The following is a 23,855-nucleotide window of genomic DNA, read 5'->3' as shown; positions in this document are numbered from 1 at the left end:
GTACAAGCCAGAAGTGTTACAGACAATTAGGGAAAATGACAGGAAAAATGAATGTAAATTTCAATGAGTGTCACTTGACTTTCATTTGACTTAAAAGCCTCTAAGGCCATTTCACTAAAAAGCTGTCCAAGTAAAATTTACATCCAAAATTTTTTAAATATCAAAACTTTTCTCAGAAAAAAGTGGAGAAAGTGGGAAACAATATAATTGTATTCATCCCTTCCATCTTGACATCTTCCTCCTCATATAACACTGTCTGGCCTGTTTTTTGAATTGATTGGTGTTTTTATTTTTAATTATTCCTTTATGTCACAAAAAGTTAGGATTATTTGCATCCAGTTCGACTCCCCAATGTGAAATACTTACCTGAATGCCAATGTATAGATGTACAACAGTTATAGCGCAAGTTGGAGATTCATTATTCTAGATAGGATACACTGAATAAACTGAAAATAGAAAAAAAAAAAAAAAGCAGCGTCGTTCCATTTTGGATCTCTCTTTTCTCCCCAGAGCCCAACTATCAGTACTTTCAGTACCTTAATTATTTCTTAACATTCATCTCAGATTTATGTTCACAGCACTGCGGCTAAATTATTTTATTTCTTAGCATCGGAATGAATATGCTCTCATTAGACAAGTTTTCTAGAAAATCTTATACAAGGTCTTATCTTGTCTTCGTTTTGGATCAAAATCTCTTGGGGTCCAAAATGCACATGATCGAAACCTCTAGGAACGACCACCCATGCAATATTATTGTGGAACTGCTACGAAATGCAGCTAAGGATTAAATTCATGTAAGTGCATTGTTTGTCTTTGTATGTCTAATAATTGTTTTTATTCTTTGAATGACAAATGGTACAAATCATTGTTGATATGGTTTATTTTTCCTAACAGGGGACTAGCCTAGCTTAGTAGCTAAAGTCGGTCTACAACGAGGTCGAGGGGCAACAATAAATAAGTAAACAGATAGCCTAAATAATAATGGGCCTTAGAGGAATAAAGGAAAAATGAATATTTGCACTTGTGTGAGAAATGTGGACAAAACAAGTGTCTTTTTTATTCATCGAATAAAAAATAGTCAAATAAATATGAACTAACCCCATACAATATAATATTTACAATATAAGTAGTAACCATGGCAACAAGAAAACGTTTCAATTTTAGAGGCTTTGTGAAAATATCCCTTGTACTACCGCAGTCACCTTTAAGACTGCTAGGAAGTGAAGTAATCTTGATTCAGAACGTTTAATTAAATATGACTGATAAGGTGGGGGAGCCTCTTTTGATTTTTCTCCCCTTTTATATCGTGTCATTTAATGATAGAAACAGTAAAATAGCCTAGCTTATAGTTTTTGAAATGCATGCACAATGATTATCATGAATTACTCACTTTTCTTGTAATATAAATCTATAAAAAACGAACATAACGGGAACATATGAATAATGATGGGTTACATTGGCCTAAAAGCTTTGCTCATGCAGTGATGTAGTGCCCATCCGGTTATTGAGAGGTCTCTGGGTTGAGACCCAGTATGGCCAAGATTTTTCCCTGCCTGTTATATTAGGCGATCAACAACAAAATCCAGGGATAGTTTAGAAGAGTTGTGTTTTGGGTTTTCAAATGGACAATTGCATAAATTTACTTTTTAATTTAAGGTCAAGTTCTAGTATTAATGCCAGTACAGATTTATCAAATTTGAGAAATTAATTCCTTTAATGATGCTTTACAACTTTAGCTTGGTCAAATAAGGTGTTTTGGGCATAATTTCATTATTTGTAGGTAAACAAAATGTAAAACCATATCTTAAACTGTCATTTTCAATGAAAAATTTAGAAAACCATGCAGCCATGAATACGGTTTTTTTTTCATGTTCGACAAAGAAAGTGTATCCAGATTGCCTACAGTCTCTCAGGTAACAGTAATTTGTATGTTCGTGGCCTTTTCTTTAAAATGATATGAAATTTAGTATAGGTATCAGGATTATATTTTCATATGATTTCAAGTTCAATGCCATGAAAATTCATCACACTTTATTTGTAATAGTTTCTTTTAGTGAGCTTTTTAAAATCACTAAAATTACATCTCGCGAAAATAAAAAACCCCCAACTTTTAAGGACAAATTAAATTGCTAAATTTGCGTCTTGCTAAAATTTGTACTTATACTGTACAGTATTAGTTAATTGTGGGACTTTGCCTTATATACTTAAAGATAACATTTGTTGAGGTGAGCTCTGTAATCTCTGAATACCTATGTTTAAATTTAGAAATATATATTTATACACAGTTGTACAGGGTTCTCCATGCATATTGAAAGTTTAATTTAACCATGCACAAGTTCATTTCCGTCCATCCTACTTGACTTGCTTTGGATACTGGACTTGACCTACATTTTCCAGATAGCACAATCTGGTTAAAGTTTCTAGGCATGCAGGCTCTCTGATTGGTCTAGATGCCTTTTCCTGAGATGTACCTCAGAGTGAATTCACCTCATATGGGGTTTATTCAGGTTTTCCTTCTTGACCAACCATAGATTTGCCTACAGTTTTTTCGACCAATCAGATTGCGTGTTTTAAAGCATGTGTTGGTGTGAATGTAAACGGCTTGATGAATTTTCATGAAACTTTCAGGACTTATATATCATCACTTGAACCTTATGTGTTTTTTTCTTTTTTGATGACGTCACTTCTGGTCCTGAGATATTGCTGAATTACTGAATTTTAAAGGATCGGGTTGTCCAGAATTTTTCTGAGAAATGGGTGGGTTGAGATAGAAACATGAAACTTTCAGGTATGATAGACCTATGTCTGTAGATATGCCTTTCCCATTTCGCTTTTTCCGGAAACACCGAACGTCAGGGCTCGCTATGGTCCAAAAAAAGTCCTATCGGGGACTTAGAAATTTTTCACACCTTTTCTGCAATATCTTTTTACATGTTAATATTTTGTAAAGACATGTAGAACAAAAGTTGTAAAGAATGTCACTATCCTTCAATGGAAATCAATGATAAAGGGCTGGCCCTATAATTAAGGGCTGAGAGGGGCCAAAAGTTTTTCCTTTATATCTCAAAAAGTATTGAGAATTTGTAATACGGCAAAGAAGCAAAGTTGTTCAAAATGTCAAGCTTAATCTATTGGGGTCGTCAAAATATGTCCAGCTATGCACTTCCGGTCAAACTGGAAGTAGTCAAAAAATGCATATTTTTGCCGTTCTTGACATGCTTTTGGGTAAAAAATGTCACTGGAAGCATAAAATTTAATTCCAGTGAAACCGGAAGTAGTAAAAAATGGCTTTATTTTGCAATAATTAACAATCATAGATTTGGAGGATTTAAACCATTTTTGTACATCATTACTCATTTTTTTTGAAAAATAAAACTTACTTCCGGTCAAACAGGACGGAAGACCTACTCTTTGCTTTGCAACAAGCTTTGCTCTAGTTGTATGTTATTTTTGATGGAAACAAGAACAAAAATGTCAAAAGTGTTGTAAAATTCCTTATCATTTAATAAAACGGTTATTGATTTTTGAATTCAGTCTACTCGTGACTATTATATGGACCTGGTCAGGTATTGGTTAACCTCAGCCTTCGGCCTCAGTCAACCAATACCTGACCAGGTCCGTATAGTCAGGAGTTTAGACCTCATCAAAAGTCAATAATTGTATAATAGAATCAACCTTGCATTCAATATTTATTATACCCCCGCTTGAAAAGCAGGAGGGTATATAGTAATCGGCATGTCCATCCATCTGTCTGTACGTCCATCTGCTACGCTTTGGGGTACCCATCTCTTATTCGCAACTAGCTCCTCTCATACCACTGAACGAAATTTGTTGAAACTTTCACAGAATCTTTATTACATAAATTGCCATTGTGCACCTCCTATTTTACTTTTTGATCTGACACATAGCTACACTCACCGTCAATAGAAATGCAACACCCTGATTTAAGGGATGAAGATTATATACAGGATATAACTATGTACCAAAAAAAGTTAGGAAATCTTTTACTTTGCCAAATCAGTTATTTAACGGTTGAATGACTTTCATTCCATGACCGGAAGTTGATGTTTAGCTCCCTGGACAGAAATCAAAATTAGCATTTTTAATAAAATTATTGACATATTTTGGGTTTTCAAGGTTTTGTACCTGTTAATTATAAGTCTTGTACTAAAAGTCAGGAAAAAATATCCTTCTTTCTCTTCCGGATGTGATGCCTGTATTTCCTCAAAGTAACTGAAAGCACGCATTTTCATTGCTAATGTTGGAAATTTTCAAAATAAAGAAAAGGGAGAGTACAGATGCAAATATACACTACATAACGACTTTTCGGGCTCATGTGTTTCAAAAGCATGAATGACGGTTCCTTGACCGGAAGTCCAAGGGTTACTACACTACGCCAAGTTAGAGAAAATTCGACCTCAGTATCTGAAAAACAGGCATTTAAAAAAGGACAAGAATATTTATTTCGCTCAGATTAAGACATTGATAAACTTAATGCATGGTAGAATTCGGGCTGCTTATGTTGTACATGGCGGACTAGCACGTTTTAATTGAATGGTCGGAAGGGGGGATGTTTTAGAGTTATGTGTTACTTTATAAGGTTTAAAGATAAGATTAAGAATGAATACATGAATTTAAAAAGTAAATTTACAAAACAATGATACTTCATTTAAACTTTAAATGTTATCTTTAGACCTTAGAAAGTAACACATAACTTTTAAAACATCCCCCCTTCCGACCATTCAATTAAAACGTGCTAGTGCGCCATGTACAACATGAGCAGCCCGAATTCTACCATGCATTAAGTTTATCAATGTCTTAATCTGAGCGAAATAAATATTCTTGTCCTTTTTTAAATGCCTGTTTTTCAGATACTGAGGTCGAATTTTCTCTAACTTGGCATAGTGTAGTAACCCTTGGACTTCCGGTCAAGGAACTGTCATTCATGCTTTTGAAACACATGAGCCCGAAAAGTCGTTATGTAGTGTATATTTGCATCTGTAGCTCTCCCTTTTCTTTATTTTGAAAATTTCCAACATTAGCAATGAAAATGCGTGCTTTCAGTTACTTTGAGGAAATACATGCAGGCATCACATCCGGAAGAGAAAGAAGGATATTTTTTCCTGACTTTTAGTACAAGACGTATAATTAACAGGTACAAAACCTTGAAAACCCAAAATATAGACAATAATTTTATTAAAAATGCTAATTTTTTATTTCTGTTCATGTTCAGGGGGCTAAAAATCAACTTCCGGTCATGGAATGAAAATCATTCAACCGTTAAATAACTGATTTGGCAAAGTAAAAGATGTCCTAACTTTTTTGGTACATAGTTATATCCCGTATATAATTTTCACCCCTAAAATTAGGGTGTTGCGTTTCTATTGACGGTGAGTATATTTTGGGTTTCCCATGGCAAAATATTGACACTGCCATTATATTAATATTTATGCCATCTTCAAAGAAGGGAGGGCATATTGCTTTGCTGCTGTCTGTCATTCTGTCGGTCCACTAAGTTTTCGATCATTTTCTTCACATCCGTTGCACACACTGAAATGAAATTTGTTATGCAGATATATCAGATGAATATCTAGTTCAAGTTATGTTTGGGGTACAATAGCGCCATTTTTGACAGAGTTATGCCCCTTGGACTTAGAAAAATTCCAATTATTTGCAGTTTCCGTTCATTTTCTTCACATAGGTTGCACATACTGAAATTAATTTTAGTATACAGATTTATCAGATGAATATCTAGGTCAAATTCTGTTTTGGGTACTATTGCGCCATTTTTGACAGATTGATAACCTTTTGGACTTGGAAAAATTCCAATTGGGGGGAGGGGGGCATAAGTGTTTTACAAACATCTCTTGTTTTGTCTTATTTTTATTTTAGAGTTACTTCCCTTTGCCCATCTGAGTTGTTTACATACAGTATATGAGCAAAACATGTATTTTATAATCATATGGGGGGGGGGGGGGCTGTCGTTTAGTGAGGTCAGTGCTCACAGTACCTCTAGTTTATTGATGATGTCTTCTGGACATTTTTTTTATGCTGGATTTGACCTATGATATGAAGATGAGTGACCAGATTTAAGTTATTGGAGTAGAATTATTTCTAAGAAATTATATGTTCTATTAAAAAAAAAAAACTTGCAAAAGATGATGCATCAAGAGATGCTCACTTCCAATGTTTCTTCAGATGCTGAATTTGATATTCATTTTCCAGATAAATGACCTTGTGGAGTTTTTGGAGCATGTTCTTTCTTTTTCCACTGTAACCTCAAGCCTTACATAGACCAAACTATTATGAGTGATGCATCAAAGAATCAACACTCTTAGACATATTTCTCTGATTTTAGTTTTTCAGAGTTCTTTCAGTTTTTAGGTCACCTGAGTAACTCAGGTGACCTATTGCTATCCATTTTCGTCCGTCTTCGTCTGTCGTGCGTCGTGTGTTAACATTTGAACATTTTCAGCTTCTTCTCTTAAACCACTTAACCAATTTCAACCAAATTTGGTATACAGCATCTATGGGTGAAGGGGAACAAAAATTGTGAATTTTATGGTCCCCGCTCCCCTGAGGGGTGGGGCCAATACCACTAAAATTATTGCAATCGTTTAAAATCTTCTTCTTTCCTCCTGGACATCAAGCAGGCAAACTGTTGGCATGAATGTTTTTTATGAGCATTGAGTCCTCTACCAAAATTGAAATTCATGGCCCCAGGGTCAGGGGTTCTAGTGCTAGGACGGGGCTATATAGATTATATAGTGAAAATGCATGATTTCTTTGAAAATCTTCTTCTCTGCTCCTGGGTATTAAGTAAACTAACTAAGTACATAGTATATGATGAACAAGAGTGCCTCTTCCAAAATTGTGAATTTTATGGCCCCAGGGTCAGGGGTTCTGGTGTTAGGGCGGGGCTCTATTGTTTATATAGTGAAAATGCATTTATTCTTTGAAAATCTTCTTCTCTGCATCTGAGTATTAAGGTAGGATTCTTCTCTAGTTTCTAACTAGATGGAATATTCAAAGTACAATTGTTGATATGTCTCATATATATTTAGATGTAAGAGATTTAAAATATCATATTTTTCTTTCCTCATCACAATTATACAACTTTAAATAGAAATGGTAAACTGCGTTTGAAAACTAGCAGGGACTATATTTTTGGCGGAATGGTGGCGTATGAAAATATCTTCTTTTCTGCCTCTCAAAATTATTATAGAACATTGACTTTATTTATAATTTTTATGCAATCAAAGACTAGACGAAATTTTCAAATTAAGTTAAATTAATAACAAGGGACTAAAGTTTCAAAATATATCAAATAAATAAGATTTTTTACACATACTAAAACTATGTTGGCTTTTAAATGCATTAAATCTAAGTACAGATTTGAGCCAAAAATCCCTAAAGTGTTATTTCTCTCTTAGTAAATGATCAAAACTTTTAGTTTTTGTATCATTTTGTACCTTTATGTGACAACTTTACTATTTGTGAAAATTGGGAAAAGTTAAATATAGGAAGCATATAAAACTAACTAAAAAATCCTAAAAATTTAAGAAAAGTAGAGGAAATTCGGATTAGCAAATATCCATTTTATTAAAATCATCCATGTCAATTTGGTAATATTATCATGTAGGCCCTATATGGTAGTATATTTTCATGCAAAAAGAAATACATTAAATCTTTTGAATTACAAGTAGGGATCGCATGATTGGAAACAGTAATTTTTTATTCTTAATGTCCAGGAAAAAGGTAATAACCTTGACCTGACCTTGCCTCTAATATTAAACGGTCAAATTTAACCTCACTGATACCATCACTTAGTGATATTGTCCTCTTGATTCTGTGAAAATTTCATTAATTTTTAAATACAAGAAATGTGAGAAGAATCCTACCTTAAATAAACTAACTAAGTACATAGTTATGATGAGCAAGAATGCCTCTTCCAAAAGTGTGAATTTTGTAGCCCCAGGGTCAGGGGTTCTGGTGTTAGGGCGGGGCCCTATTGATTATTTAGTGAAAATGCATTAATTTTTTGAAAACCTTCTTCTCTCCTCCAGGGTAGTAAATAAACTATGAAAGTACATAATTATGGTTGAGCAAGTGTGCTTCTTCCAAAATTGTGAATTTTATGGCCCCGGGGTCATGGGTTCTGGTGTTAGGGCAGGGCTCTATTGATCATATAGTGAAAATGCATTAATTCTTTGAAGATCTTTTTCTCTGCTTCTGGGTATTAAATAAACTATGTAAGTATATAGTTATGTTGAGCAAGAGTTCCTCTTCCAAAATTGTGAATTTTATGGCCCAAGGGTTAGGGGTTCTGGTGTTAGGGCAGGGCTCTATTGATCATATAGTGAAAATGCATTAATTCTTTGAAAATCTTCTTCTCTGCTCCTGGGTATTTATAAACTAACTAAGTGTTATGATAAGCAAACGTGCCTCTTCCAAAATTGTGAATTTTATGGCCCCAGGGTCAGGGGTTCTGGTGTTAGGGCAGGGCTCTATTGATTATATAGTGAAAATACATTAATTCTTTGAAAATCTTTCCTTTGCTCCTGGGTTTTATGCCAATGATCCAATAATTAATATATATTTATGGTGAAGAAAGGTGCATCTAGCAAAATGGTTATTTTTTATGCCCCCCCCCCCCACATCCTGGGTCAGGGTGGGGGGTACATAGTCTGAAAATAAATTAATGCTTTTAAATCTGCTCTTTGGTATTAATCAACCATTTTATGATAAAATTTGCAAAATTTTGAAATATGTGGCCCCAAGGTCAGTGGTTCCTTTGGGATGATGTGCACAACTGGTTATAAAGTGGAAGTGCATTTTCTCTTTGTTACTCTGATCTACCTTTGGGTATTAAGTAAACAGAGCATGCTAAGTCTATAATTATGATAAGCAATGGTGCCTCTTTCAAAATTGTGAATTGCGGATTTCATGGCCTCTGGTTTAAAACACAAACCAAATATAATTGTTTGAAAGTTGTGACACAATACTCAGGTGACCTATAAGGCCCGTGGGCCTCTTGTCTTTTGAGTCTATTGTTCCCCAAAAGAGACATGTTCTTAAAAAGACTAGAGCTATCTGCACTGTAAAAGTTAATAAGAATATGAGTTCTTTTTGTTCTGTTAATGTAGACACTAATTTACTTTTCAATTCAGTTCTTCCTCAACCCACACAGTGCCTTATTCAACTGCTGATCTTGTCTATGGCGTTGAAACCAGTCAGTCTGACATAGTTGAAGGGAGATGCAACAGTTTTGTTGATGTAGCTGGAAGAGAATCAAGAGTCTCATCTTGTGAACTGAAAGAATCGGATTACAGACATTCCAGTGGCAGAGGAAGACGTGGAAAATCTGTATCTATTGAAAAAGGTAGGCCATTCCGTAGAATATAAATGGTTCCTAAAATATGTGTAATAAAAATAATTTCATGCATTCCCTTTTTAGCTTACCTGAGCCGATGGCTCAAGTGAGCTTTTTTGATCAAAATTTGTTTGTTGTCTTTTGTTGTTGTCATTGGCATCGTTGATGAAACTCATGTAGAAGCATCCTCAGGTAGTGAAGATTCAGATCTGTTTAAATCATGACCCAAGGGTTAGGATGGGGCCACAATGGGGGGTAAAAGCTAAACATAGGAATACATAGGGAAAATCGTTGAAAATCTTCTTCTCAAGAACAACTAGGCAAGGAAAGATGAAACTCATATGGAAGCATCCTCAGATAGTGTAGATTAAAGTTTTTGTTCAGATCAAGACCCCCAGGGGTGGGCTGAGGCCAAAATGGGGTATCAAAAGTTTACAGGAATACATAAGAAAAATGTTCTCAAGAACAGCAAAGCCATGGTTCATTGATGAAACTCATATAGATGCATCCTCAGGTAGCATAGATTCAGGTTTGTTCAAATCATGACCCCCAGGGGGTAGGGTGGGCCCAAATGGGGTATCAAAGTTTAACATGGGAATACAAAGGAAAAATCTCTTAAATCTTCTTCTCAAGAACGGTAAAGCCATGATTGTTCATAGCTATATGTCAGCATCCTCTGGTAGTGTAAATTCAATCATTTTGTTCAAAGCATGACCCCAGGGGGTTTGATGGGGCCAAGAACAACAAAGCCATGATTGAACATCAAAATAAAAGCACCAAAAAAAAAGATTTGAGTTTGTTAAAATCCCCCCATCCAAACCACTTTTTTTATAATGTAAACTTTTTATTCGCTAGGATCCATAGATCTGGGGCGTATATTGTTTTTGTCCTGTCTGTCTGTGTGTTTGTCTTCAAACTTGAACCTTCTCTATAACTTTTGAACAATGAAAGATAGAGACTTCATATTTGGTATGTGTTCTCCACTAATTAAGCTCTCCAAATGACACCAAGGCCAATAACCTTGTGACCTTGACTGTGACCTATATACTAAAAATAGCTTTTTGTCTGCAAATTTTAACCTTCACCATTACTTTTAACCATGAAAGATAGAGACTTCATATTTGGTATGCATACTCCATGAATTAAGTCTCTCTCAAATGTTACCAAGGTCATTGACCTTGTGATGTTGACTGTGACCTACATACTATAAAAATAGCTTTTTTGAATCTTCACCATAACTTTTGAACCATGAAAGTTAGAGACTTCATATTTGGTATGCATACTTAACTAATTAAGCTAAAAATTGCTTTTTTCAAACTTTGTTGCCGCCAGGCGCATAGTGTTTTACAAACACATCTTGTCAATCCTGAATTGATTTTTGTTTTTACCTAGTTAGTTGCTCATGTGAGCGATGTGGCCAATGGGCCTCTTGTTCATGATTTTTTCAAGATCATAACACTATTTTTACGTTTGTTCATAAATATATGGCACATTACTGGCCTAATTTCAAATATGACTGCTGCTAATTTTTATAACCCCGCTTGAAAAGTTGGAGGGTACATAGTTATTGTGATGTCCATCCGTTCATTTGTCTGTCTGTACATGCTTCCATCTATACGTCCGTTTGTTAAGCTTTGGGGTACCCATCTCTTATCTGCAACTCTTTTCATACACTGAATGAAATTTGATGAGACTTTCACATAATTTTTATTACATATTGCCATTGTGCACCTCCTTTTTTACATTTTGATGGGACACATATTTTGGGTTTTCCATAGCAAAACATGGACTCTGCCATCATAGTCACATGGGAGGTGGAGGGTGTCATGTAATGAGCTCATTGCTCACAGTATCTAGTTTCAATTAAAGCGACAGTATGGCGCATCTCTTCAAAAACAGACTTGTTAAAATTTTCTGATAGGATTTGGTATTTTTTTTCATACTCATAAATGTATACACTTTCAGTAAATTACAATTTAATAAGTAAATAATTCTGATTATTTCATTAGATTTAATAATTATTTATGGTACATAAATATATACATCGCAACTTGTTCGAGGTTCCACATTCCAGGCTATACACACATGCTTATAGTTTTCATAAACAAAACAACATGGTAAGAGAAGGAAGCCCGGTAGGCCTGCTATATTGACAAAGTCGCCCAAAACGAAAAACAAAACCAAAAATAGGGCTTGAAATTAAAAAGCAACTTTCCTGATAAAATTTAGTTGGGAGATTAATATAATCATTGGATGAAGAAGAAACGGGATCTCGGCGACATATGTGGGGCTCGCGAAGGTTCTACCCTACAGGTTTGTTGATACATGTACATGCTATCATTTCTCATATCTCCATGGCTTTCAAAGAAAAAAAATCAGTATAAACTCAACATAAAAATGCACTTATGACATATAAGATTATTGCCATTTTAAGTGCAAATTGTATTGGAACTACAGAAACATATTTTGTTTGACATTTTGCCGCGATGACGTGTGATTTGGTGGATTTTCCTTTCCTGCACCCCAAAACACAAAACGTCAACATTTGTACTTAATCATGATAAATTCGTCTGAATGCAGACTAAAATGTTAACTATTATTAATTTACCGGAGAGTTAAGATATTTTGATTCTGAGAATTGCTTTTACCTAATATTCCATTATAATTGTAAACCCTACATTGTATGCACGTGCCATTTTAGAATTCACGTACGTGGTACAAGTAAACAGATCTAAGTTGTACGACCCTTGATTTTCTGGCAGATTCTAATTAAGTTAATTTTGTATGAGGAGAATATATTAAATGCTTATTTCAACTTTTTACCTTATTCCTGAATGATATATTGGGTAAATTTGAATGAAAAAGCACATGATTTGCAGCCGTATTGCCACTTTAAGTTATATTTGTTTTACATAATATGCTTGTACAGTGCCTTAGAGTTTAATATATAGGGCACTTTTGAAATGTTTAATAAAAATAATAAATAAGCGTGTTTGCTTTAAACATGTTTTATACTGTATCTTGTTTTATATTTGTTCTTCTTTAAATATCTTTTCAGTTAATTTCTGCAAGGAAACTGATGATAATTTTGGACCCCCTGAATTTTTTCCTCCAACGAAACATATCCAATGTAGACCAAATGCAGTTAGGAGCAATATTAGAGGAGATCCTATGTACAGTATGAGGACAAACAGTCTGGCTTCAGGTATCTCTAAAATCAAGGTTTCATATTCTATTCAAAGGGCTCTATGCAAAATACAGTAAAACTCGTTTAGTACGAACAGGAATATAGCGAATTCACGGATGTAGTGAAGTTTTTCAGGGTCCTCAGCATATCTTTGCCTCATACTCAATCGTCTTCCCCCGTTATGAGATAACAGCACATGCTACACAGAATTGTCCTCAAGCGGATATGTGGCAATCATCCAATTATAGAAACGCCAAGACCCGTGTTTTTATTGCAGTTTTTCAGATCCCTTTGTGTTTATACTGGTATAATTAATTGAATTGAAACTGACATGATAACATGGAAATTAGCTCGAAATCAAGTTTAAACTATTTATTTGCTTTAAGAATTTAATTTTTAAAAACTTACGACATGCATATTAAAAAAATTAGGTCATCAAAATCATTTACATTTATTATAATAATCTCTGAAAAATTACATTTACACGTGACACCACAATTAAGTTCAGGCCATGTAAAAATAATTTTTTAAAAAGTAAATTACTTTAATTTTTTACTCGTGAAAGATTCACAGATTGTCTCAAGCTTCTGTTTGAACGGACTGGTGTGCGTTGATGAGCCACCTCACATGACTTGACCTCAGTGTTGATAATCACAGATGTATGTATACCGTTTGTGTTGATGGAGTTCAACTTCATTCCCCCTTTTAAAAGAGTTTATTTGAAGTTGATGTATGTAACCCTCAAGAATTATTTCATGATAATTCATATTTTTGTGAGCTGGTGAGAACGTACCGCATACGTACATGTATAATGTTCCGAGTCATTTTTTTGTTTTTGTTCTCTGAAAAAATTGTATATTCATAAGGCAGACAAATTTTAGCAAAATAATAGTATTTTTTTCTCATATATTTAGTGCAGGTTACAATATATATTTTTGGCATTCAAAGAACCCAGGTAATTTTTTACCCGTGGATCAAACTGATGTTATGATTCCGCGGAATTATGACTCCATGGAAATAACTACGTCTACAATATTAGGTAATATTATTGATGGAAAACTTGCATATTGCGAACTCGCTGTATATAGTTACCAGTATACAAATTCATTATATGGATATAATGAATTACGGATATAGGGAATTAAATTCACAGGTCCCACAGACTTCATTATAATCTAGTTTTACTGTACCAGTAAGTCTGTCTATAATCCAGTGATAAGTTTGGCCATCTTTGACCCATTTTCACTTAAGGACATCGTAGTATGAATTTTGTCTTTTCCCCTAACGTTGAAGAATTCCAATAATTAAAGGAACTGTGTGATGCATGTTTAATTGTCTATACATGCTGTTGTATACTACTACTGAAACAAATTTTGGTAAACAAAACATCTGGAATATGAGTTGCGTCAAGTGAAAAGGGACCATTGTGACCAAATTTTCGAAAATTGGTTTTTCACCGTTTCTGAAAAAGCAGTTTTTCTGAATATTTTGATACCAAATGTTTTGTTATATACCTTTTAAATTCTTATTAAAACTCGATATGAAAACAATGCAATGCTTACAAGATAACCCTGTAAAATGTTGAATAATGTAGCATAACGTCAATGATAACTGGAGGATCATTACTAAATCACCCTTTTGTATTAGTTAGAAATTATTTGTTTTAGATGTAATTTCAAGTTTTTTCAATATGTATTTCTCCAAATATTAGCATTTTTATGATTGTATACATTGTACGAGGGTTATCTGGTGAAATCATGGACAAGTTGTCTATAGTGAAAAATAATTATCACTATGTTCTAAAATTTTCACTACTCTTCAGAACAAATTTCATCAATATGCACAGCAAATTTCAAATAAATATTTGCATAAATAAACAAATTATGACATTTTATGTTATGTACTGTATCGTCTTATGACGCACAGATTATAGCGTCAAAGTGTCTAAAACAGCGTCACGTTTCCTCTTTGCTAGAAAGAAAGTTAGATAAGTCCCACTTCAATTTAAGAATTTCATTAATACACATACTTAAGTTTCTCTTCATTCCTCCATAAACAGTTGATGAACCAGTCTGAAATGCACAATGCGATTTTTTGAAGATTTATTCGTGAGTTACAGACAGTATTCTCACTGACATTAAACTAAGTTGTAAACCAAGTATTATACGCGTGCGATAAATATCCGCGAGTTCCGCGAGTAACCTCTTTTGCGGATATTTATCGTCGCGAACCAGTTGTTCATTTTCCCATGTTATGATTAGAGTTATTTGCCCTTTTTGAATACCGATCCCGAGTTAGAGATAGCCTGGTCAATTACGACTAATTATGGCCCAGTCCTGTTCCGTCCCAACCGTTTATAATAATTGCCCTTTGGCTATGTAGATCTTGTAAAGCGTCAATTACCAAATTAGCATGAAGTACATTTACACCTGAGAGTTTAAAATCAACTTTAATCTCCTCGATTTTTTTCCCGATTTTCATTCAAGCGTCATGAATAATGCGTAAGAAGTATACTCATGGTAACATTTTATCTACTTTAGGTGCGGATATAAGATTTTAAATGGACGCAATGCACAGAATGTCTTGAATGATAATACGTAAGCAGTACTCACGATAGCATTTTACCTAGTTTATGGGTGGATATAAAATTTTAATTTGATACAAAAAAATACTTGTGGGAATAAAAAATGACGTGTATAATAATTGGTTTACAGTAATTAGGCAATTAATCTGATATCCACGTTCGACAGTGAAAGCGTCTTTCGTTATTACCGTTCAAAGTATTGTTATTTCTTTTTTGCTATAATCAGCAAACCCACCTCCACAAAAACAAACCCAGAAGGCAGTACCTTCATGTATTTTTAATGGAATGATACAGTTGTACTTCCCTGAATTAATGATTTTTTAGGGAATAGGTGAGGTGCAATTTTCATGCATTGCTATTTTTTACCTTTCAATTATTTCACACTTATTTAAAAACGATGTCCTTCTATTTTATTTCAGTTGAAATTTATATTGAAATGTAGAAAATCTGCATATTCAAAATAGAACATGAATTTTATTTAGCTTATTCTTTTTCTTAGATGTTATCTTGTAAAATGAAAGTAATATTTTTAAGATTGAGTCCATAAAAATATCCTTATATAGTTACTGATATGATTGAGATTGACCTGTGAAGCTTGTATATTTTTCTTGTACTTTTGATATGTAAGCCCAACTATCATACTCATATTTACAATAATTCAAGCAAAACAATGATTAAATTTGGTTCCTTCACATTTTTAGGTCACCTTAGTCACTCAGGTGACCTATTGCTATCCATTTTCATCTGTTGTTATGTGTCGTGTGTTAAGGTAGCTGGTCTGTACTTTCAAAATTTTCTGTCAAACTGATAATTTTTTAATTTGAATACCTTGAATAAGTCAAACTCACTCAAACACTAATAAAAGACATATCTTTGCAGGTTACCTTTCATACAACAAACCTCTAAAAATTCAACAGCCAAAATTGAATATAAAAAAAGTCTTTCAGAAAAAAAAATCTAAAAATATCATTGTTTTTAATAATTCTCAAAATCTAAACTGTTTATGTGCCAATTTTTTCTTTAAAACTATTAAGAATTATATTTCAGGTTAACAAAAACAGTTACGTGTTAGGATGGCCCTCCTCTATTGGGGGAGGGGGGTACATAGTTTGAAAATATATTAATGCCCAGGGTCCGTGGTTCCTTTGGGGTGGGGTGCACAACTGGTTATAAAGTGGAAGTGCATTTTCTTTTTGTTACTCTGATCTACCTCTGGGTATTAAGTAAAAAGAGTAGGCATGCTAAGTTTATAACTATGATAAGCAATGGTTCCTCTTTCAAAATTGTGAATTTCATGGCCTCTGGTTTAAAACATGAACCAAATTCAATTGTTTGAAAGTTGTTACACTATACTCAGGTGACCTATAAGGCCAGTGGGCCTCTTGTTTTCTATTCTAATTTTGGCATTAAAGTTGACTGTTCAGATTTAAATTCTTATATAGAGACAAATTCATGGACGGGTTCATTGCTGGGATATACATCTGTCTTTTAAAAGCAGAATTTTCAAGATTGAGCCCATTAAGTGCCGAGTATAGAACTACCTTAAGTCAAAAAATGTAAATATTGTTGTAAAAATGTTCATGGAAGAAATTTAAATTAACATGAAAGAAGTGCAACTTGTTTTCTTTGTGAAGTATATAACAGAATATTGCCAATTTATGTATTTAAAAAATTTCAATAAAATAAAAAAAATCCTACCTAATAAGCTACCAATCCTATTTTATCTCAGTATGTAACAGAAAAGGAACATTTTTTTGTTTGGCATTATACTTAAACAACTTTTTCTAGACTTCATTTAATATCAACCAAAAGGAAATTTAAACTATGATGTAATCTCATCTGCTTTTTGAAGTGATCAAAGAAGAAAGTTGTGGTGTATGGATAACAGCTGCAGTATCATGTCAATGTATTCTAATATGATAAAAGGATTTATAAATGCTTTGAAACTGTGCAGCTAGTAATTAAGATACCATTTATTGATACAGTTCTTTATGAATTTAAATGCTACATGGTTGATTAAATTCTCATCAAGTATTAAATTTCAACAAATGGCACTAGAAGACATATTTATATGTTGAGTATTTATTTTGTAAGACATAACAATTAAATCTTTTTTAGGATCAAACAATGTGAAGGCTCTCCTTCAGATTTAAAATAGGAATAGAAACATTTCATTGTATGCTGTTCATCATATGTTTAAGTGTTAATGTATATGATGGCCAATTTTAGTATTGTGCTGAGGGATTTAGAGGAACAAGATGAGTTTCATCTGCCTAGAATCAATGCTAGTGTTATTAAACACCTTTTATGGTACAAATCACACACAAGTGAGTTAAAATTTCTATTGTTCTGCTAATTTTGAAAGCCATTATGACTCTTGGAGGTTAAACTTTTAGGGTGTCAAAGATGACTTTTAAGGATCAAAATGCATTCTGGTTCTGCTTTTGGTAGTAATACTTGCTATACATTGAAACACATACAGTTTTATATTGTATGTGCTTTTAGATTTTGAACAAGCACTCTACTAAGTTAACCCAGATTATTTGTGTTTGCATGATGAAGTATTATTTTAAAAGTCAACATGAACATGTACATGACTGTACTTGTGTATTTGTAGAGAAAGTTTCCTCAGTTGTGAAAATTAATTGTAGGGATTGATTTCAAACTCTTGACTCATCAATAATAGATGATGCCAATAAGTTGAATAACTGTTGATTTACAGATAATTCATGATTTTCCAAGAATGTTTTTTCCATGCAGCTGTTTAAAATTCTCTCTATCTCAAACTTGGAACATGGAGAGATTGCATAAATAAAGGGTGAATACCAACATTTTTTCAACTTGACCTATTAATAAAGTCAGGGTTAATCTTTTACCTGAAAAAATAGTCCAGGTCATTACTTGAGAAGTGTTTGCCAAAGGAAAGACAACATTTAAGACTAAATGCCTTATATATACATCAAAATGTTAGACCTTGACCCCTTGCTTCATTAAAGGTTAAATTATTAAAAAAACGAACAGCTAGATCATAATTGAAGATCATTTTTACATGAAGATATTTTGTACACAATGAAGTAGAGCTGAGGTGCACAGCATTATTATATTTGCCCCTGATCTTTATATTGAATTCATTAATTTTGGTAAGGAATGGGAGACATGTTATTTGTCAAAAAAACAAAAAAAACAAAAACAAAAACAAACAAAAAAAACAATACCCACTCGTTTATTATTATTGTTGTGCTTCATAATAATTCATAAGTGAAAAAAAATTCTCATAGGATTTTCTGACTGAAAAAAAAGAAAACTTAACAGGAATTTGTTTTTGTGTTTTTAGCTCACCTGAACTAAAAGCTCAAGTGAGCTTTTCTGGTCACCCATTGTCTGTTGTCCATCCGTCCGTCTGTAAACTTTTCACGTTTTCAACTCAAGAACCACTGGGTCAATTTTTACGAAACTTGGTAGAAAGCATCCTTGGGTCATGGGGAGTTTAAATTGTCAAACTGAATGGCCAAGTCCCCTTACAAGGGGAGATAATCAAGAAAGGGTATATAGTAATCGTTATGTCCGTCTGTCCATCTGTAAGTCCGTCCGTCCGTTTGTTACGCTTTTGGGTACGCATCTCTTATCCGCAACTCCTCTTATACTACTGACTGAAATTTAATGAAACGTTCACAGAATCTTTATTACTTATTGCCATTTTGCTTCTCCTATTTTACCTTTTTATTCGACACGTATTTTAGGCTTCCCATAGCAAAACATGGACATTGCCATTATACTCTTACCTATGACGTCACATATGGCAGCTTCTGAATAACATTTGATACGACGAGTTTTTCCTCTTTACACATTACCGTAAAACAATTATACAGCAAAACATGGACATTATGGGAGGCAGGGGGTATCATTTAGTGAGCTCAATGCTCACAGTACCTCTAGTTTAGTTTTGTTTTCAATTTGTCGTAAGACATTACACATAATCACATCAGAATTCAGACTGAATTTAATTATAAATGTACGAGGTTTATGTACAATTTAGCATGCACTTTGTATTAATCTACTTGATTCTTAAAGACTTGAAGTCATTTGCAAAGAATTATGCTGAAATTACACAATGTTGTCTTTGTGATGTAACTGATGTCATAATCAAATGTGCACAAAACAACTGCTCGAATCGTTGAAATTGTTTTCCAAAACTGATGACAAAAGCAAACCCGCGACCTACCTTAAGCTTGTTCGAATCCCTTCCCTCTCCTCTCCCCTAAGCAAAATACCTCTCTGAGTGATGTGGCTCCTGGGCCTCTTGTTTTTTTTCTAAAATTTGTTTACAGATTTAAAAAAACTTTAAAATCTATAAGGAAGAGGAAAAAAACCCTAAAGTTTTCGAAGTTGATGCAAATATATTTTTCTCGGTTAGAGCATGGCTTGCGATACATTCTGTTTTTATGTCCCATATTTAATAGACTGCCATGTTTTGATTTAATTATGGTTGTTAAAAATTGAGATGGCTGACTTATATGGTTGAACTGCAGGGGCGTAGCTTGAATTTAAGTTCTAGTGAGGCACAGCTATTGTGGCCGGGGGTCTGGGGGCCGCCTTAGGCCCCCAGCAGGTCCAGGACAGAGCCCTGGTGGGGGGTTCAGGGGGTCGAAGCCCCCCGACGGAAATCGAAGTTGTTGGTTTTAGAATGTAAAAATGGCACTTGTCCTGGACAGAAATTTCGTATTTTTTCCGGTTTTATGACTTGCAACATTCATATGATACAATAGGTACATACTGTATTTCAACATGTTCAAAGTATTTGATAGAGTAAAAAAAATGTTTATTAAAACTTTTTACTCATTTCGGGACAAATAATATATATTTTATTTACTTATTTTTGAAATATTTAAATAAAATTGAATTGGGCATTATTTGGAAAGATAATAAGATTATTCATTACTTTACAGTTTACAGGGTTTGTAAAATACTTGATGCCGATTCTAGACTTTCATTTTTCCTTTTCCATATCAAAAGGGTGTCAACTTTGCCTGCCCCTTGTTTTTGTGGTCCATATTTATTTTTCCAAAAGATACTTTAAAGAGCCCGATCTCACGAATTTTGACTCAGAACCACTACAATAATTTATAGATTTATTTAAATGATGAGAAATAAAACACTTATGTTTTAAGATTGATTGATTGTATACTGTTTAACGTCCCTCTCCAGAATATTTCACTGATATGGAGACGTCACCATTGCCGGTGAAGGGCTGCAAATTTAGGCCTATGCGCGGGACTTATGGCCTTAGAGCAGGGAGGACTCTTTATCGTGCTACACCTGCTGTGACACGGGGCCTCGGTTTATACGGTCTCATCCGAAGGACCGCCCCATTTAGTCGCCTTTTACGACAAGCAAGGGGGTACTGAGGACCTATTCTAACCCGGATCCCCACGGGGCTATGTTTTAAGAAATAAATTAAATATTTTCTGCGATGAATTATCAATCAATTATGGGAAGGGGAAAGTTGCTGAAAAATCTAGTGAGGCAGTTGCCTCATTGCCACAATGGAAGCTACGCCCCTGAACTGAATATTAAAATAAATGTTGTCTGAACCCTCCATGTTGTTCAAACACATAATTGGTTTTTCTAAAGATCAATGATAAAAACATTCTTTTTATTGGTATGTGTTAGTATACTTTGGATATTGAAAGCTTTTTTTCACAGGAAGAGATACTGAGGATTTAATTGCAATGGGAACAATATGGAGTCCAAATGCTCAAACACCTGCAAAACAGTTAAACAGCAGCGCAAGTAGTGCTAGTACTGTCACAAACAGTGCTGTTACAAACGTCACTGGCAGAAATATGCAAATGTATACAACACAAGGATCGAACAGTTCAACAGGAATGCCCCAGACTTGTAGAGGGCGCTACACCATATCAGGAATGAGACCAATACTGGTTCAAACATCAAGAAACTCCAATATGAAAGATGGTATTTGTCGAATTTTCTGGATTTCGTAGATGATTATTGAAACTCTGTTAAATGCTCGAATATCAGATAAGCATTAATTACCCTTGGTCCACCTTCTGTCTGTAAACTGTACTCAATATGCTAATCTTACTAGATATGTTGTCAAATTTCAATTAAGTACAGTTCAATAAACACTCATTAAATGTAGAGACTATATATACTGAAACGCATAAGAAAAGCAACAAGCAGTAATCTACAAATGTTTGAATTTTTTTATCTAATAATTTTCAAAAAAGAATACAGTTAGGCTAAACTCACTTTTCAGAACATCAGAGATTTGATAAAAATGTTAAATGTTTATCTTTTAACTTTACTAAGTAACATATGACTGTTTAAACACCCCCTCCCAGCCATTCAATTACAACGTGCAATACTGCCCTAAACAACAATTGCAGCTTAATTTCTACAATACAATAAGCTAATCAATATCAAGATCTGAAAGAAGGAATTATTCTTTGCCATTTTTTTAAATGACTGTTTTTCAGATGATTAAGTTGAATTTTCTCTAACTTAGCACATTGTAGTAACCCTTGGATTTCCGGTCCAAGGACTATCATTTAAGCATATGTTACATAAGACCCTGTTCAGGTGTGATATAGTGTATTTTTGCATCATCAATTCTCCATCACCATTACTTTGAGATTTTCTAGCGAGACAATGGAAATGCATACTTAAGCCATTTTCAAGAAGCCTTAGCATCGTTACGGGAAACGAAAGGAGATTTTATTTTTGGAAATATTGCTGCATTACTTAAGATAAAGATTACAAACCCTTAAAACTCCATAATATTGCCAATTGTTTAGTTAAACATGCAATTTTTTATATCTGTTAAGCAGACTCAAACTTGACTTCCGGTTATGGTATGAAAATTGTTGAACTGTTTAATTACCGATATTTACCAAATCAAAGATATCCATAATTTTGATATACAAAATTCTTTACTTTACAAAATTATTTCCCCCTTAAGTAGGGTATTGCGTTTCTTCTGTGTTTCAGTATACTAAGAAACATACATGCTAACTTTTGAAAATTGTCAGGGGAAGATGTCATAATCATAATAACATTTACTTCATATTTTTAGGTCACCTGAGTCACTCAGGTTACCTATTGCTATCCGTTTTCGTCCGTCGTCGTGCGTCGTGTGTTGTGTGTCGTGCATCGTGTGTAACCTTTGAACATTTTCAGCTTCTTCTCTGAAATCACGGAACCAATTTCAACCAAATTTGGTATACAGCATCTATGGGTAAAGGGGAACAAAAATTGTGAATTTAATGGTCCCTGCCCCCTGGGGTCTGAGGGGTGGGGCAGGACTGTTGGCATGAATGTAATGAGCATTGAGTCCTCTACCAAAATTATGAAATTCATGCCCCTAGGGTCAGGGGTTCTAGTGCTAGGGCATGCTATATAGATTATATAGTGAAAATGCATTATTTCTTTGAAAATCTTCTTCTCTGCTCCTGGATATTAAATAAACGTACTAAGAACATAGTTATGATGAGCAAGAGTACCTCTTCCGAATTTGTTAATTTTATGGCCACATAGAGTCAGGGGTTCTGGTGTTAGGGCAGGGCTCTATTGATTATATAGTTAATATGCATTAATTCTTTGAAAATCTTCTTCTCTGCTCCTGGGTATTAAATAAACTAACTAAGTATATAGCTATGATGAGCAAGTGTGCCTCTACCAAAATTGTGAATTTTAAGGCCCCTGGGTCAGGAGTTCTGGTGTTAGGGCGGGGCTCTATTGATTATATAGTGAAAATGCATTAATTATTTGCAAATCTTCTTCTCTACTTCTGGGTATTAAATAAACTAACTAAGTACATAGTTATGATGCGCAAGAGTGCCTCTTTCAAATATGTGAATTTTATGGCCCCAGGGTCAGGAGTTGTGGTGTCAGGGCAGGGCTCTATTGATTATATAGTGAAAATACATTAAATCTTTGAAAATCTTCTTCTCTGCTTCTTGGTTATAAGGAGATGAACTACCTATATGGTTATGATGAGCATGGGCCCTTCTTCCAGAATTGTGAACTTCAAGGCCCCTGGGTCCGGGGTACCATAGAGGGGGGCTCTAATTATACTCTGAAAATGAATAAATTGTTTGAAATCTGCTCCTTCGTATTAATCAAATATTTCAGATAATATAAGCTATGGTGCCTTTTCAAAAATTATGCAATGTGTGGACCTAGGGCCAGGGGTTTATGTGTGGTAGAGGCACTATTGATTATTGCTGAATATTACTGATTAGTTGACATGCATTTTTGTTCCCCTACCCTGCTTATGGTTATTAAGTAAACAAACTTAACAATTGCTAAGTGTATAGTTATGATAAGCAATGGTGCCTCTTTCAAAATTGAGAATACCATAGCATATCTAGCTTAAAACATGAACCAAATTCAAATTGAAAGTTGTTGCATGATGCTCAGGTTACCTATAAGGCCCATGGGCCTCTTGTTGATCAAAATCATTATTTGTCATATTCCGGTATCCTTTAACTTGTTAAGGCTCATAATTGTGTAGATTATTTAGGGACTATTTATAGGCTATATAATGAATTATTTCACTGTTGAAAATGTAATAAAACATGATATGAAATTTTGGGGGATTCTCATGCCTATCACCATACCATGTCATTGACAAATGATCTTATGTATACAAGTTATTGTCTATGACATCTTTCCCAGAAAAATTGGTAGGT

At 34.1% G+C, this 23,855-nt stretch overlaps 1 protein-coding gene across 1 annotated transcript; it reads left to right on the top strand.

Annotated features, from left to right (window-relative positions):
• The first annotated feature begins 605 nt into the window (after nt 1-605).
• On the top strand, nt 606-21,146 carry LOC134241259 (uncharacterized). Its single transcript, XM_062723318.1, has 4 exons — nt 606-794; nt 9,171-9,382; nt 12,432-12,578; nt 20,848-21,146. Exons 1-4 carry the CDS (start codon nt 772-774, stop codon nt 21,144-21,146), a joined length of 681 nt encoding a protein of 226 aa, XP_062579302.1. The 5' UTR covers nt 606-771.
• Nucleotides 21,147-23,855: the final 2,709 nt, after the last annotated feature.

The sequence above is a fragment of the Saccostrea cucullata genome, unplaced genomic scaffold (genome assembly GCF_032062105.1).
Source record: "Saccostrea cucullata isolate Sc308-1 unplaced genomic scaffold, CSIRO_AGI_Scuc_v1 ctg2322, whole genome shotgun sequence".
Classification (NCBI taxonomy): domain Eukaryota; kingdom Metazoa; phylum Mollusca; class Bivalvia; order Ostreida; family Ostreidae; genus Saccostrea; species Saccostrea cuccullata.
This window is presented reverse-complemented; position numbering and strand designations above follow the sequence as displayed.

Bases quoted from the DNA above. Each gene is read 5' to 3' on its own strand.
- LOC134241259 (XM_062723318.1), top strand. From the start codon at position 772: ATGCAGCTAAGGATTAAATTCAT. The intron at 795-9,170 runs GTAAGTGCATTG...TTTTCAATTCAG, and splicing joins CAGCTAAGGATTAAATTCAT to TTCTTCCTCAACCCACACAG. The intron at 9,383-12,431 runs GTAGGCCATTCC...ATATCTTTTCAG, and splicing joins ATCTGTATCTATTGAAAAAG to TTAATTTCTGCAAGGAAACT.